The sequence below is a fragment of the Mixophyes fleayi genome, chromosome 3 (genome assembly GCF_038048845.1).
Source record: "Mixophyes fleayi isolate aMixFle1 chromosome 3, aMixFle1.hap1, whole genome shotgun sequence".
Classification (NCBI taxonomy): Eukaryota; Metazoa; Chordata; class Amphibia; order Anura; family Limnodynastidae; genus Mixophyes; species Mixophyes fleayi.
This window is the reverse complement of record NC_134404.1, coordinates 149,704,602-149,720,267: the sequence shown is the minus strand read 5'-3', so window position 1 is coordinate 149,720,267 and position 15,666 is coordinate 149,704,602. Positions and strand designations below refer to the sequence as shown.

The 15,666-nt window shown below is 38.7% G+C and overlaps 3 protein-coding genes across 3 annotated transcripts in view; 1 reads left to right on the top strand and 2 right to left on the bottom strand.

Annotated features, from left to right (window-relative positions):
- Positions 1-2,091: 2,091 nt before the first annotated feature.
- PTP4A1 (protein tyrosine phosphatase 4A1) lies at positions 2,092-6,016 on the bottom strand. Its single transcript, XM_075202573.1, has 5 exons — positions 5,566-6,016; positions 4,435-4,527; positions 4,195-4,325; positions 3,614-3,688; positions 2,092-3,347 (listed from the first exon to the last, which is right to left on the bottom strand). Exons 1-5 carry the CDS (start codon positions 5,668-5,670, stop codon positions 3,230-3,232), a joined length of 522 nt encoding a protein of 173 aa, XP_075058674.1. The 5' UTR covers positions 5,671-6,016; the 3' UTR covers positions 2,092-3,229.
- Positions 6,017-6,041: 25 nt separating this feature from the next.
- Positions 6,042-15,462, bottom strand: LOC142144113 (uncharacterized). The gene is given in 3 exon segments (XM_075202574.1): positions 6,042-6,137; positions 15,202-15,320; positions 15,323-15,462. Coding segments are annotated over 3 exon segments (306 nt in total). The 5' UTR covers positions 15,414-15,462.
- The window catches only part of LGSN (lengsin, lens protein with glutamine synthetase domain), a 36,081-nt gene continuing 35,824 nt past the window's right edge, over positions 15,410-15,666 (top strand). The window contains exon 1 of the mRNA XM_075200403.1: positions 15,410-15,645. The gene's annotated coding sequence lies outside the window, so the exon portion shown is untranslated. The remainder of the gene's footprint in view (positions 15,646-15,666) is intronic.

Below are 15,666 nucleotides of genomic sequence, written 5' to 3'. Positions count from 1 at the left end.
ATGCAGTACAGTTCTGGGCACCACTCTACAAAAAAGATAATTTGGAACTAGAAAGGGTTCAGAGAAGGGCGACAAAATTGATAAAGGGTATGGAGTCATTAAGTTATGAGGAAAGGTTAGCCAGTTTAGGCATGTTTACTTTAGAAAAGAGGCGTCTAAGGGGAGATATGATTACTATGTACAAATACATTAGGGGTAAATACAGAGAGCTTTCATGGGAACTTTTTACCCCAAGGACCATACACAGGACACATGGTCATCCCCTAAGGTTAGAGGAGAGGAAATTTCACAACCAGCAAAGGAAGGGGTTCTTTACAGTAAGGGCAGTAAAGATATGGAATTCATTGCCAGGGAAGGTTGTGATGGCAGATTCAATAGATATGTTTAAGAAAGGGTTAGACAAAGTTTTAGCGGAAAGGTGTATCCAGGGATACGACAGTTAATTTAAAATGAAGGCTAGTAGTGGATATAGGGTACAAATAGGACTGCAATATTGAGTCTGGGGGGATTTTTACAATTGAAACAGATTGGCGGTTGCTTACTCTGGATTAATTTCAAATATAAGTGCAGGATCGCAGGAGATCCAAAATAGGTTGAACTTGATGGACTGGTGTCTTTTTTCAACCTCATCAACTATGTAACTACTCATCCCAGCCCTCTTCCTCTACACCAAATTCACCTCTGGCATCCGTGAGGTCAGGTAGTGGGTCACTTCCTGGTTCTTCAGCCAGTAAGCAGCAAACTGTTGCTACTACCTCCACTCTCATGGAATGCCTTCAACATATTTACGTGGTAGGTCCACTGTCACCTACCGTCGCTATTAAATAACACCACGTAAGTGATGTCACTCAGGCGTTTTGATACTATGTATGGTCCAGTCCAGGCCGCCTGGAGGATGTTCTGGTGCATGGGTATCAGAACAAGGACTTTCTGCCCTACCTCAAACACTCTTGCACATGCCCCCCGAACATAAGTTTCCCGTTTCTTCTGTGCTTTCACTAGGTTAGCCTGTGCGAGCCCCTTGAGATTCTCTAACCAATCTCTGAGCTTCAACACATACTCTACTACGGAGACATCTTGGGTGGGTTACTCCCCTTCACAAGACTCCTGGAACGGATCATGAGGTCCATGTACCCTGGCCATATGGTAGTTCAAAGGGGGAGAAACCGATAGGAGGTGCAACAGGTAGTATTTCCAAAACTGTTGCATCTCAATCTCCTTTCTATACAATCCAATCTTGCACACCTCATCACGATTTTTATAAACAGTTAAGTCAAGGTAATTAACAGTAGTTGTACTAAAAGTCAAAGTAAAACATTTGTGCTTTAAACCAATATTTCTCAAATCCAGGATCCCCCAACAGTGCATGTTTTCCAGGTGACAAGGGAAATTATACCTGTGGATCTGTGTCAGTCAGTAATGACTACACCTGTGCTAAAGTAAGCAGATCTGCAAAATCTGTGCTGTTGGGGATGGGGGGGGGGGGGGGGGGGGGGTCAAGGGGGTCCCGACGACTGGGCTTAAGGAACACGGCTTAAAAAAAATTACTGTAATTTAACCTTAGGTACATGTGGAACACGTTAATAGTTCTCATGCAAAAGGTTTATAATGAGCATGATACTCAAACTGTGAACTATGGCAATCAGAGTTGTTAATAGAATTTCTCTCAGCCTCCATTCTCTGTTCATGTAGAATACTAGTATACAAGCTCCAACCATCTAGAATAGCAAAAATACAATCTGGTAATGGACAGACTGTAGTCTGTGTTAAAACTATCCAAACGACAGACCAAAGGCTGCAGATGAAAAATCAATGAACTGGGATAAATATTGACTAAGAACACTGTTATGGTCATGTATGTACACACATTTACATTGTTTCTATAAAGAGAGGAGGAAATAAATGGTAGCTAGAAGGACCCAAGCCACATTCACATTTGATTTCTGACAATTATGCCATGCATATTAATGTTTTCTGTGAAAATAGTCTTCGGTTACAGCCATCTAGAAGCATGCTAGTTATGTGGCAATTTTAAGATTTTTTTTTTTTTAACACATTTAAGTTACAATTAAAGCACTCTACACAATGACAGACCATTTAATTTCTTTTATTTAGAGGTTTATGCTTTCATACTACATTTTACAAGCTGGTGAACACTGGTAACTTATTCTCCCACAGTACTAACACCACACATTCCCAAGACAGTATAAATATATGGTTGAGCCAACATTAATACAGATCACTTTTTTTTATCAATTACATAAAACAAGTTGTCAAGTATCCAAATATTAAGTTACACAGCTCAAAAGGCATACAAAAAAGGATAGAGCTCTGCCTTTGCAAAAGCAGAATCTCATGAAGGGAATTAAAGTAAATCACAAAGCAATTATTGGAAAAATGTCCAAATGAACAGTAAGGACCATTCAGAAACTTTAAGAATCCAGCTACATTAAAGCATTGACAGTTTAAAAATTATGGAAGAAAATGACATATTCTACACTTCCTGCACAAGACAAAAGGCAACATTTTACTAGAAATAAAATTAAAAAAAAGGTACACTATAAGGTCCTCCATATCAAGGTGCACCACATGGTGCAGACACAAGTTCAAACAGTAAGGCTTTGTCTGAAGACTTTTACAATGTGGTGTGCTTCTATAGAACAAAGGTTGATAATGTGTTACCAAGATTTATGGCATGAAGTCTACATAATGTCTGCGTTATTGGCAATGTATGAAAGAATATAAAAAAACAAAAACAAAAAAAACACCCCTTACACAAATATGTGCAAGACCTGATTTTACAGAAATTGTGGGAGAAGATGTAAACATACAGTGAGCAGCCAGCATATATTCAGCCAACATTCATTTGTTGAACCATTTCTAAAAGTCAGTTTATACTGCTGACTGGAATTGCACTGCAAAATAAAGAGTGCAGTGCATTTTGGCATTGTGTACTGTGCACTGATACAGGTCTTCGGAAATTGAGGTGACAAATTTCATTACTGTGTGATTAGACTGAATCAGGGGCATGGAGGGACAAAAAAAAAAAAAAAAAAACAAATACGCAAATAATTCAAGCTCCATTACATGATTGTTAATCTACAGTGACAGCAAATTCATAGCTGACAGGGGGTGACCTACACATGTTCCAAAGCATCACTTGACCTATAACACATTAACTAGGTTCTGAAACTGGATCCTGCTCAGGTTTTAATTTCTCATCTTGCTTTTACTGTATGCAACAGTTGTTCCGATGACCATTGGAATCTTTAAAACGTAACCGCATCTTCGGACGATACTTCTCCAGGTAGAGCAGCTGCTTGCTATTAAAAGCTCCACGACGTTTCCTGTTAAACAGCACATCAAAAAAAGCACAAAGTAGCAATATTATGCATTGTCTTTATATTTTATAGTTCATAGTCATGCTCAGATAAGCAGAGTGCTGAAAATTTGAAGGAAGGGAGCATAAGGGATCAATGATATTTTGTACAAACTAAGCAAAATAAAGTGTGTGGGGATGGGGAGTCATTAATACTTTAAATTGAGACAAGTTAGTTTCAGATGCAGTGACTAATTCTGTCCATGAAACATTTTAGCCAAGCAGCATACTTACTGTCTTATAAACTGAACTGCATCTTCATATTTCATCCCACATTCAATGAGAGCAAGAGCAACAAGTACTGGAGCTCTGAAAGGGAACAGACATTAGAATAGTAGTAAAAAAAAAAAATGGATCTGCAATTAGGATTTGAAAATGTATAATTCTGAAGCTGTTAAGTGCTTCCCTAATACTATCAGTATGTTTTCTTGTCATTCAAAATAAAAAAATCTGCTCTCAAAATTATATAGTGATATACATAAGAAAACAGGGTGATCAAAAAAGCACCAATGGTGTTGCTACACCTGCTTGTGTTTAATGCCTTGTTTATTACTACAATTTTGCATCAATTTTAGTTATTTAATTCATTGTTAAAGAATCTACACAAAAAATGTTTACAGAAAAAGCAATCTATACATGCAAAATCAATACAGACACTAATAGAATGCCTCATGGGTTAAGTATGTTTATGGATGTTACGAGTCTCATGAATAGAGAGAAATTTGTATAAATAGATATTGGTAGTAGGTTTAGTGTCTAAAAACCATAAAGTTATACCTCAATGTGATTTCAGTGGTGTGAAAAACATGACTTACCTCCCAAGCCCAGCAACGCAATGAACAGCAATACAGCAGCCAGGTTCTTCACGGAATTTAGATTTCAGAAGGTTTAACCAATCATCTACAATCTGGCTAGATGGTGGGGCACCATCATCAAAAGGCCAGTCCTTTACAGGAAAAGAAAAAGCTGATTACTATATCTACACAGTAAATAATGACTATATTGAGCAAGTTCAGTACAAGATTTTTATTTTAAAATTGTAAATTTATACTTACCAAAACCTGAATGCCTTCTTTTTCCACTAGAGCAGTGTCATAAGTGGCTTCACACACCCGCACAACAGTAGTAACGCCATACTTTTTAAGCTCCTGTAGGAGAAATGATATTGACAAAGGTATAAAAAAAAAAAAAAAAAAAAAAAAATTAAACTAACCCCAAAACTAACAGTAAAAGAGGCCATTGTAAGGCTATTTCCTAACTCCACCTTCCACACTATTCTATAAACATATCATACAATCTAACATTTTGAACAATTGCACATTAACCATTTCTGTATTCCAATTACAAAGTTAGGTTTTAAATAATACATGCAAACCATTGTTGCTACTGTCACTGTACTCCTATCCATTTTTTACTTGTGCACTGGCATTTGTAGAGATTCATGTCCTACATCTTTTGCACTTGGAGCATATATACATTGGTGAGCTTCAGACATATGTGAAAAGCCACAAACTCTCCCCAACAGTGAGTGGGTATAGTATCATTGGCACCATATTCATTTACATAAGTCACACTTTAACACAGGCTAGAAAAGCATGATTCTGGATGACAGTGCCTAAAGAGACTTATGATTTCACCAAGTCACATTCTGAATTCATAACCTTAGGGACCCATCGCCGGCTATTTCGGTAAACAACTATTTTTTCTACACATTTTTATGGGATGCGAAGAAAAACAAAGTTTCCATAAAAATCTCTGAAGTGATGCATCTCCAGAATAGTCTGGAGGCACCTCATGCCAAACTGATTCTGCGCCCCCTAGAATCTGCTATTGTTATGCCAGTGTATTTAAACTTCTTATAGCCATGAGAAATAATGGGAAAACTAAAAAGGTGACTTGTATTGTGATGAATTTTGATTTGTAGGACCACAAACATGTAAGTGTAATTTCATTAGTTGAACATTGAGTGCAGCCCATTTAGGAACCCCAAGAACATGCATGGCCGAAAGTAATCCTTAAAGTAATCCTGAAAAGATCTTAAATTGGTTATACAAAAGCAACTGAACTAAACACTAGATTGTGGAGTCTTGTTTTTTAAATGAGCACCAAATCCACTCAAATGGAAAGGAGCTTATCTAAAGTGAAATAAAACATGAAGTCCACCTGGATAAATCATTGCTACTTACCTCTATGAATTTATTTAAGGTGGCATTGGTTGGATTGTGGGTGATAAGAAATCTCATGTTCTTGTATTTTATCTCCACTGGAGCAGGGCGGTTCATTCGGGCCATTTTTAATTAAAAAAAACAAAAACGTGCAAGATTTGAAAAACAAAACGTAGCAAATAAAAATTAAAAAAAAAAAGTTAATCAGAAAGGAAAAATGTGTTTATAAAACTGAAGTTGGCTTCACTCTACTCCACAAATTTCTCAGTGCTCGTTTGGATGGAAGCAATGAATGTAAAACGAGCCTCCTTACAAGTAGGAAATCTTCGATCCAGTAATACGGAGGCAAAACACATGCAGTGCACTGAGGTTTACCCCATTCAGATTTCAGCGCCTAACACAAAGTGTGCTGCCAAATTTAATCCAACACTTCTTGTCCAGGTTGACTGCTCTTAGGGGGGTTTCTTGGTGGAGTAGTAATGAATTTCTTCTACAGTTCACTTGTCTGCATAGAGGTCATGCTGTGCCTGGCAATAGTCTCCACTACCTTTCAGAAACTCCATAAATGTGTGACCAAGAACACCACAGAACTGCTGTTGAAAAAAAAAAAAGACAGACATGCACACATTAAAGCGCTGCAATCTCACATGTAAATTATAGCCAGTGTTCTCCCCAGCACCTATTTCCTGGGTGCTCCATCCGACTGTCACCCAGCTCTTGGAGCACTAGAGTCCTATTATAATAGAATAAACGATTGTTTCTCCTATTAGAACAGGCTCTATGTGAGCAGTACAGTCAGCAGTGTGAGACCACCAGCCTGACCAGTCCTGGCAGGTGTGGGTAAAAACCAATATTTTTCATTATTGCAGAGTTTTACACTGCCATCACCAGGCTGCTTATTGATGCCACCCAGCTGGCAAGATTTTCTGGGGAGAACAAATAGCTACAAACGTTTTAAAAACAGATAACTTCTCAGTTAGAAGTGGCTGACCCCGAGGTATCTACAAGATGAAATCAATGTTTAGAATACAGTTTAAGCATAGCACAAGAATACAATAAGAATTTGTTAAGAATGGAGAGTACATGTGGGTAGGCCTTTCAATTTATCCAGGGTCTGTTCTTTCTTTTCCCTGGTCACTTAATTTTGTGAAAAAGAACACCCTTTTTCAAATAGGTTTCACGATCAGGACATAATATAGACCAGTGCTGGAAATCAGACAGCCTTAGGGCCACATGCTGTCTACATACACAGCTTTAAAAAAGCTGACCGAAAATCCAGCCACCCAGAAGTCCCATTGAATTGTCAGGTTTATTACACCTTGTAACTTTTAAATTTCACATTAAAATACTGGTTGATTACAGATGTCTTATTAAATGTATTGTTTTAACTTAATATTGAGATTAAGGGTAATGCGCTGTTCTTTTGAAGGTTAGGGAGCCACAAATGTAGTCCTTGAAATGTATCCTATTACCCATCTGTCATCCGATAATATACCAAGTGCTAAAACTCAGTCTAAAGTGACCAATAACCTATATTACGTAGTCATTTTTACAATATAAAAAAAAGCTAACATCCATTCCACTTCAACTACAAGATAATGCACTTAATTGGATCAGGACATGGTACCAGTTACATATGAAAGCAGTTCGGACATATTTAGATTTGTGTTAACTCCAAGGAGAAAAGCCATCTGCACTGACCTCGGAAGCAACAGCTCTACTCCATTTAGAAAAGGCTATAAAGACCATTTCAAAAAAGTTTGAAGTCCATCATTGTATAGTGAGAAAGACTTGCAAACGGAAACCCTAAGGCAGTTAGTCGCAGGAGTGGTTGTCCAAGTAAAGTTGCAGACAGACCATATGTTGACCAGAGGAAAAAAAACAAAAAAACAAAAAGAACCCAAGTGCTACATTCAGTGACCTACATGCTTCTATCAATATGGTGTTCTGACAAAAAAACAAAAAAAACACACCAAGCCATGAATCTACCAAAAGAAGAGACTTAAGTATGGCATTCATGGAAGGGTAACCAGGAGAAAGACAAAGACACCATTGCAGTACAGCTTAGGTTTTAACAGTGGCATCTGAAACGGTGTTCACTCAAGGAGTTATTTGATCTTCATGCGCTGGTACCAGACACTACACACCACAATAACCTTATCTAAACTGTCAAGCACATAGTTTGTATGAAGGGTGATGAGGGCTGTCTGCAGCCACAGCACACCTTGTAGTTCAACCATGAATTTCCCTTTTATACTATGGTATTCTAGGAGAAAATGTGAGACCATCTGTCTGACACTTGAAGCGTGTCTGACACTGGATTATGCAAGACAATGATATAAAGCATACTAGCAAGTCTACAGATGACTACATGAAGATGAAAGGAATCAAATTTGCCAAGTCCAGACATCTCACCATTGAAATACTGGTGGGATCTTAAGAGTTGTGCATGTATGAATTCCCTAGAATATCAATGAATTAAAGAAATGTTGTAAATAGTAGGCCAAGAGTACTTACGTGCGATTTGCGACAAACTCAAATCGCAGCAAAGTGGCCTAGTGGTTAGCACTTCTGCCTCACAGCACTGGGGTCATGAGTTCAATTCCCGACCATGGCCTTAGCTGTGTGGAGTTTGTATGTTCTCCCTGTGTTGCGTGGGTTTCCTCCGGGTGCTCTGCTTTCCTCCCACACTCCAAAAACATATTGGTAGGTTAATTGGCTGATGTCAAATTGCCCTTAGTCTCCCTCTTTCTGTGTCTATGTTAGAAAATTTAGACTAAGCTCCAATGGGACAGGGACTGATGTGAATTAGTCATCTGTACAGCACTGTGGAATTAGTGGCGCTATATAAATAACTGATGAAACTCTTACAGAAAACCATTTACTGCTGCTAAAGGTGGTTCTAATAGCTACAGAGGTAGTGTATACTTTTCACACATTGCTTTAGGTTAGTATTTATTCAACAAAATGAGTAAACATGTTATGGGATATTTGTCACACAAGCTCACATTTAGCAAAGATTTAGGAATTATGCCCCAATAAATAAAAATAAATTTCAAAGTGTAATTTCTTTATCACATAACTGAGAATCAGATATGGTTGTATATTGCAAATATAAGCCAGTCTGCAGAATTAACATTTATTGTTTTGTAGGTTCTCACCTACAGGAAAGTGTTGTAGGAGATTTGTAATATAAGGGTACATTTGATAAAGCCAGCCACACCTTGCATTCTCTTGCAGTAATTGGAGACAGACCTACATTTAACCATTATCCAAGCAATAATATAGCAAACACAACATACAAATAAAAACATCCGACAGATTAGTTTCTATAGTCAACACCAACTGTTTTAAAGCGTTACATTTCTAAGATGTCTTACTAAAATTGCCTTCCAATGTGTTGGTCTTGTTAGATCTGATAAATTTTGTGATCTGTCCACTTTTAGACAGTAATTTTTTACCTGCCACTATTCGATTACAAGCAAGTGACAACTGGTGATCCCAGTAAGTGGGACATGTGGGAAAGTCTTAAGGGAAAATTTTGAAGCAAGTGAAAGCATTCCCAGATGAGTTATGTGGAGGTGTGACCATCATTGAGACTTTATATTATAGAGATTAAGGATTACTTGTGGGGACCTTTTTACGTGGCACAGTGAAAACAGCATTAAGAGTACTGAAATGCTAAAAAATAAAAAGCTCAGAAACAGTCAAATGATTTTTTTTTTCTTTTTAAGAAACACCTTGACAATTTGGCTATAAGTTACCCTAAATATTTTTTCAATTTATTAAACCATTACTAATTGCAGTTTATTCCAGTTTTGAAGTATCACGTTTGTTTGAAGGAATTGAGATTTGGACCCCGTTAGGGTACTTTTCCTCCCAAATCTTAAATATTAAGTAAAATGAGTCAAATCACATTTTGCCCTTGTTTGGAACCTGTTGTAACAGTAATTTTCCTTAACCTCAAAACCGTATACCGCCTTCCAGCACGTCCTTGGATAGTAAGCACTCCCGGAACAGAGGATATGAATAAAACAAAAAAAACTGATCGAGGCCAGGACAACACATTTATTGATGGTTTCATTTTATGAATTGTACCAGCATACCTTGTACCTCCTTGTTACATTAAATATATAAGAGGCTATTGCACACTGCTGACATGTTCCAGGGTGTAGATGACTTCTCTACATTTTTTACTGACTGGTCGCAGTAACAAATTCTGGTTCCTGATGTCTTGCTGTTGTCTATACGTTTTCTATAGTGGTATATGTGTAGCACATCATAACCAATAGGGCAAAATCTGTGATGAGTGCGTGTTCCTGCCACAGTCTTTGCAGTTTCTAGACAGCTATGTAGCTTGGTTTTGCAGTCTTGTATTTTAACACCATGGCTTCTGTTTCTGGTCAAAATGTTTCCTTCCACTGGTGTAGGTATTAAGTCTGGGACTGTTGGGCTGCTGCATCATCAACAGCACTACAAAACGACTTCATGGAATTGTTCCACAGTACTAGTAATTGTAACCCAACACTTGGTCAGTGTGAACCCACTGTTTAGAAACAATTGTGTAGTAATCATCCATGTCAATATTATGAAAATGTTTTTCGATTTACTGAAGTGCTTCCAGAACTGAGCATTTGTCACATCGATGACACATTAAAGTTTGAGACAGAGAAAACAAGGGATTCAGTTAGGTCTTGTAGTGCATCTTTAGCGGTAGAACAACCAATGACTAAGTTTTGTCAAGTTTCACAAACACACAGAATGCATACCTCTTGCAGCAACAACCATGGAGGTCGTAAGGAACAAGACAAGAGTTTTCCAGACATCAAAGAGTTTTATCATGCTTTCAAAGACAGAGAATCCAACTTTAAAGTTTATTAGGAGTAGCCTTTTCTGTTTCAATTCTTTTTCCTTGCGAAACTTCTACCCAAAAAACTTTCCATGGCACATCTGAGAATTTATCTTTATAAATTTGCTGTACCTAATAATTTGTACAAGGGCTTGTCCCTCTAGCTTTGTTAGATTCTGCCATTGGTAACTTCTTGTTTACCATATATTCTGTGACATTAAATTCTTCTGCGGTCTGCCCTTATTATCCAGCAGTTTGGTGTCAGTTAATATTTTTATTACTTTTTACCGTGGCACCTACTCACACTTGCTTAAAATACAGAGATCAGACTATGTAAATGATCACAACCTGAACATTTGGGCCGATTCTAGTGATGTGCTCGGAAGAGAATATTTGAGCAAGTTTGTCTTGAATAGCTGTACTTTCCAGCTCTTTGTTTCTTTTAGCATATGCCTCTGGTGTCTTTACCCCATGCAGTTTCACGGAGGCACAACCAAGCTTTTTAATACTTTGATTCAGCTCTTCACCAGGGATTCAACTACTGTTGGCATATCTACTTGATCTTTATAGTGTGACAGTTGAATTCTACATTTTGGCCAAAGTTTGTCCTGGCTTAATAACAGCATGAGGTTGACACTCAACATGTTCTTTGGCCCACTTCAGGGACACAACACTTATGCTGTGATCATTTGTCTCACAGAAAGGAGCCAGAGAAAGCTTGTTTTCTGAATTTATTCATAGTTTAAAAGCAATACCCTTTCATGATGGTAGACAGCTTCCAGAATCTCTGGTTGCATTTGAAACTTCAGTTCTCAGAATCAGAAGTTTTTCTTCTTCATTTGTAAAGTGGTCCCAGTTATGTAATCCAGTGTATTTTGAGTAGATTGTAATATGGCAGTCAATATTTAAAAGACTACTAAATGTGCACGTTGGATGAGCAGCTGCCGTGATTGAGTCTTCCTCTCTGGAGAGCTTTAGTTTTGAAAGGGAATCCCATTCCCATTAGTTTCTGTATAGGAGGGTTATCCTATTGCCTCAGTTTGGTTCACTTCTTGGGTATGTTTTTAACCTAGCATGGTTTCTTGTGTAAACTATGTAGGCAGTACAACAGTAGTAGAATGTATACATTTTTCTCTTCGCTATGAAACAGTACCAGGCTGTTTTTCTGTGGTAGTAATGTACAGTTATGGCCAAAAGTTTTAAGAACACCACAAGTACTGGTTTCACACAAACTTTGCTGTTTTTAGACCTTATTGTCAGATGTTGCTATGGTACACTGAAGTAAAATTACAAACATTTCATAAGCGTCAAAGGCTTTTATTGACAATTACATTAAGTTTACACAGAGTCAATTTGAAATGTTAACCCTTCTTTTTAAAAACCTCTGCAATTCACCCTGGCATGCTGTCAATCAACTTCTGGGCCACATACTGACCGATAGCTGTCCATTCTTGCCTAATCAATGCTTGGAGTTTATCAGAATTTGTGGGTGTTTGTTCACCTGCCTCTTGAGGATTGACAAGTTCTCAATGGGATTAGGGGCTGGGGAGTTTCCCAACCATTGATCCTAAATTTCAATGTTTTAATTCCTGAGCCACCTAGTCATCACTTTTGCTGGAAAGGGCATGTTGCTCTTGGAGGATGTTTTGGTACCTTTCTTTATTCATGGCTGTGTTCTTGGGCAAAATTGTGAGTGAGGCCACTTCCTTGGTTGAGAAGCAACACCACACATGAATGGTCTCAGGATGCTTTACTGTTGGCATGACGCAGGAGTGATGGTAGCGCTCACCTTTTCTTTTCCGGACAAGCATTTTTTTTCCAGATGCCCCAAACGATCTGAAAGGGAATTCAGAGAAAATTACTTTACCCCAGTCCTCAGCAGTCCAATCCCTGTACCTTTTGTAGAATATCAGTCTGTCCCTGTTTTTCCTGGAGAGAAGAGGCTTCTTTGCTGGCCTTCTTGACAACAGGCCATCCTCCAAAAGTCTTCGTCTCACTCTACATGTAGATGCACTCATACTTGCCTTCTGCCATTCCTGAGCAAGCCGGATCCTGTAGCTGAATCAACTTTAGCAGACTGTGCTTGTACTTGCTGGATGTTCTTGGGCACCCTGAAGCCTTCTTTCACAACTATTAAACCCCTCTCCTTGAAGTTCTTGATGATCCAATAAATGATTGATTTATGCGAAATCTTACTAGCAGCAATATCCTTGCCTGTGAAGCCCTTTTGTGCAAAGCAATGATGACTGCATGCGTTTCCTTGCAGATAACCATGGTTAACAGAGGAACAACAATGGTTTCAAGCACCATCCACCTTTTAAAGCTTCCAGTCTGTTATTCCAACTCAAACAGCATGACAGTTATCTCCTGCCTTGCCCTCGTCAACACTCACTTGTGTTAAGAGTCACTGACCTGATATCAGATGGTCCTTTTGCGGCAGGGATGAAATGCTGTGGAAATGTTCATGGGATAAAATTCATTGTCATGGCAAAAAGGGACTTTAATTTCAATTCATCTGATCACTCTTCATGACATTCTGGAGTAAATGCAAATTGCCATCATAAAAACTGCGGAAGCAGACTTTCTGAAAAATACGTGTCATTCTCAAAACTTTTGGCTATGACTGTATACCTTTGGTAAGCACCAAATTTATTTTGGGGATATCCAATGTTGAGTTAACCTAGCTGATTCTGTTGCAAGAGCTAGCATTTTTTCTGCAACTCAAAACGCAAGGAAGATAAAGTAATTTGGTTTGGATTCAGGTCGAAAAGTTACCTTAGGGGTCCAAATTTAGTGACGATTCCTTAACACCTGTGATACTTCAAATAAACTGGAATAAATAAGCTGTGATTAATAAGCAGTTAATACTTTGAAAGATAGTTGGAAGAAATATTTTTTCAGGGAAGGGTGGTGGACACCTGGCTGAACTGACATGGAATGACCAATAAGCAATGTCTACTCATTCATTACACAGACATGAACAAGTGTTTTCTTCTACAATTACTATGATAGCATGAGAGAGATTATACAAATTTGATAAAGGAGGGTACAAGTGAAAAAAATAAACATTGATCTGAAAATTAAAGAAACCTTAATCAGGAAATCATCATCAACATATATTTATATAGCGTTAGCAAATTCGGTAGCGCTTTAAATCTTCATATCTAAAGCATGCTGGATAATACATATACACAACCAAATGTACTAAAGAGCTTGAAAATTAAGCTATGAGAAAGTTGGAAATAAGGGGTGGTCTCTTATGCACGCTAGACAGAGTAATCCAATTAAAGGGAAACCAGTGTGGAGTGAATAGCAACAATTTAAAATCAATCTACCTTCAGGATGCAGACTAGGCACAAATTTAGTCGTTTTGGCATAGTTATCTAAATCTGTTCCTTACCAAGTGGTGTTAAATTGTTACAAGTAACATCACTGGACTACTGTATTAGCTTTAAACATTTTTCCACCCGAGCACACCAACAACAATTTCATGCCATTAGTGAACAATTCAATCCCAAATACAATGAACCTTTGTTCTGGTCATTATGATTCTGGTAGTCTTTGCAGTGCATTCATGGAGGGATCAATGCAACATTTTTTTTTTTTTTAGAGATGATTCATACGGGCAAACCTTAACGCTGTTATTCAATTTGTGAACAACTTTGACAGGGAGTGTAAGGTTTCATAACGTGGTTGTGCCAAACATAAAATTAACAAAAAAGAGACAAGTTTACTGTAGCATGCATTGCTCTATATTAGAAGTCCTTTGATCTGTTGAACCAAGAATGTGTCAGCTGTTCATATTTAAATGGGATACAATATAATTTATTTTCCAAACTGAGAATGAATACACCCATCTGCAAAACTTAAAGCTGTGACAGATTTCTAATTCAGATTTTAAAGTCCATTGGAGCACAGGCAATTAGTCAAACATTAACTTTCCTACTTAAAATGAACTAAAAAAACTTATATGATGGCAAGATTAGACTTATCAACTTCCATTTAAAAAACACATTACTTTAAATTAAATCTTAACACACTAGTTAGGTGCATGCAACAGAGTACATGGACACAAACCAATGACATCAGACTAGTAGCTCATACATACTGGTGTTACATTTGCAGTTCTTGTTAGCAAAATGCATGTACCACCAGCTGCAGTTATGTGACCTAAAGCTAAAAGCCTGCAAGATCTACAACGACCAGATTTAAAAACAAGTCAATGCACTTGCAAAGGGCTGAACTATTCTCAAACTAAAAGCACACACGAAAACCCAAGAGATCCTAAAGACAAGCCCTGACATGTTCAAACGACATCATGCCTTCCAGGGTCTCAGATATTTACAAAGCAAGTTATACAGAAGACGAGTACACAATCAAACATACGCAGATATTTTGTTTTGGTACAATGGATTCAAAGATACTATTTAAAATGAAACGAATTGTGTAAGGAACAGCAGTAGAGACGATGCCAGCTAATAAAAATGGCACCGGGGAAGGGAAAAAAAACCACCCCACCAGATCAAGAAACAAAATGGCAGAGAATTGCACGCCTAGGCTGCGCTGAATCCCAGATATACAATCATCCATAGAATAGATAATATAGGTAGAGGGACACGATCGGACTGTATCCAGCAGGAACGAGCCGCCCACACAGCGATGTGTCACACATCAGGTACACGAAGACACTAGGTGGGGTGGCCAGGAGACCGTGAGCAGCAGGCAGCTCTTGCTACATGTAACACGTACTAATTCATATGGGGGAAGCGATAGGTTACAGGAGGCTATAGCCAGAGACCAGTACTTACAGGGCTATGCTTACTCATTGAAGATTGTATCTTAATCATACAGCCGGTCCCTAGGAAGAAGCGGAGGAGCAGCCAGGCGGCGGGCGGTAATGGAGCATACAGCAGACGGCTGTTCCCGTTGCTAGGGTGCGGTGTGGTGGACTCCTGTGACGGGCTGGATGCGGCCCCAACCTCCTTTCTCTGTCTTCTCCTCCGTGACCAGTAAACAGCATGGGACGCAGCTCACGCACAGTGACGCCGGCCGCCTGCGTCACAAAGCCTGTATTATATACCACCCGTGACGTGGCACGCAGTCTGGCCAATCACTGTGCACCTCACTATCAGGAAAGGGGTGTTACGGCGGGAGACGTGTTTCGCTGACGTCAATCCGCTAGAAGCTGGTGAGAACCAGTTGAAGAATCAAAGAGCCCACGTCGTGTGTAAGGGGGGAGGGGCGCTGCGGAGGTGGGAGACTGCTCCGAAGTC

Excerpts from the sequence above, each read along its gene's own strand:
- PTP4A1 (XM_075202573.1), bottom strand. The coding sequence starts at position 5,670 with ATGGCCCGAATGAACCGCCCTGCTCCAGTGGAGATAAAATACAAGAAC. Across the intron at positions 4,528-5,565 it reads CCTTAAATAAATTCATAGAG|GAGCTTAAAAAGTATGGCGT; the intron begins GTAAGTAGCAAT and ends TTTCTCCTACAG. Across the intron at positions 4,326-4,434 it reads AAGAAGGCATTCAGGTTTTG|GACTGGCCTTTTGATGATGG; the intron begins GTAAGTATAAAT and ends TTTCCTGTAAAG.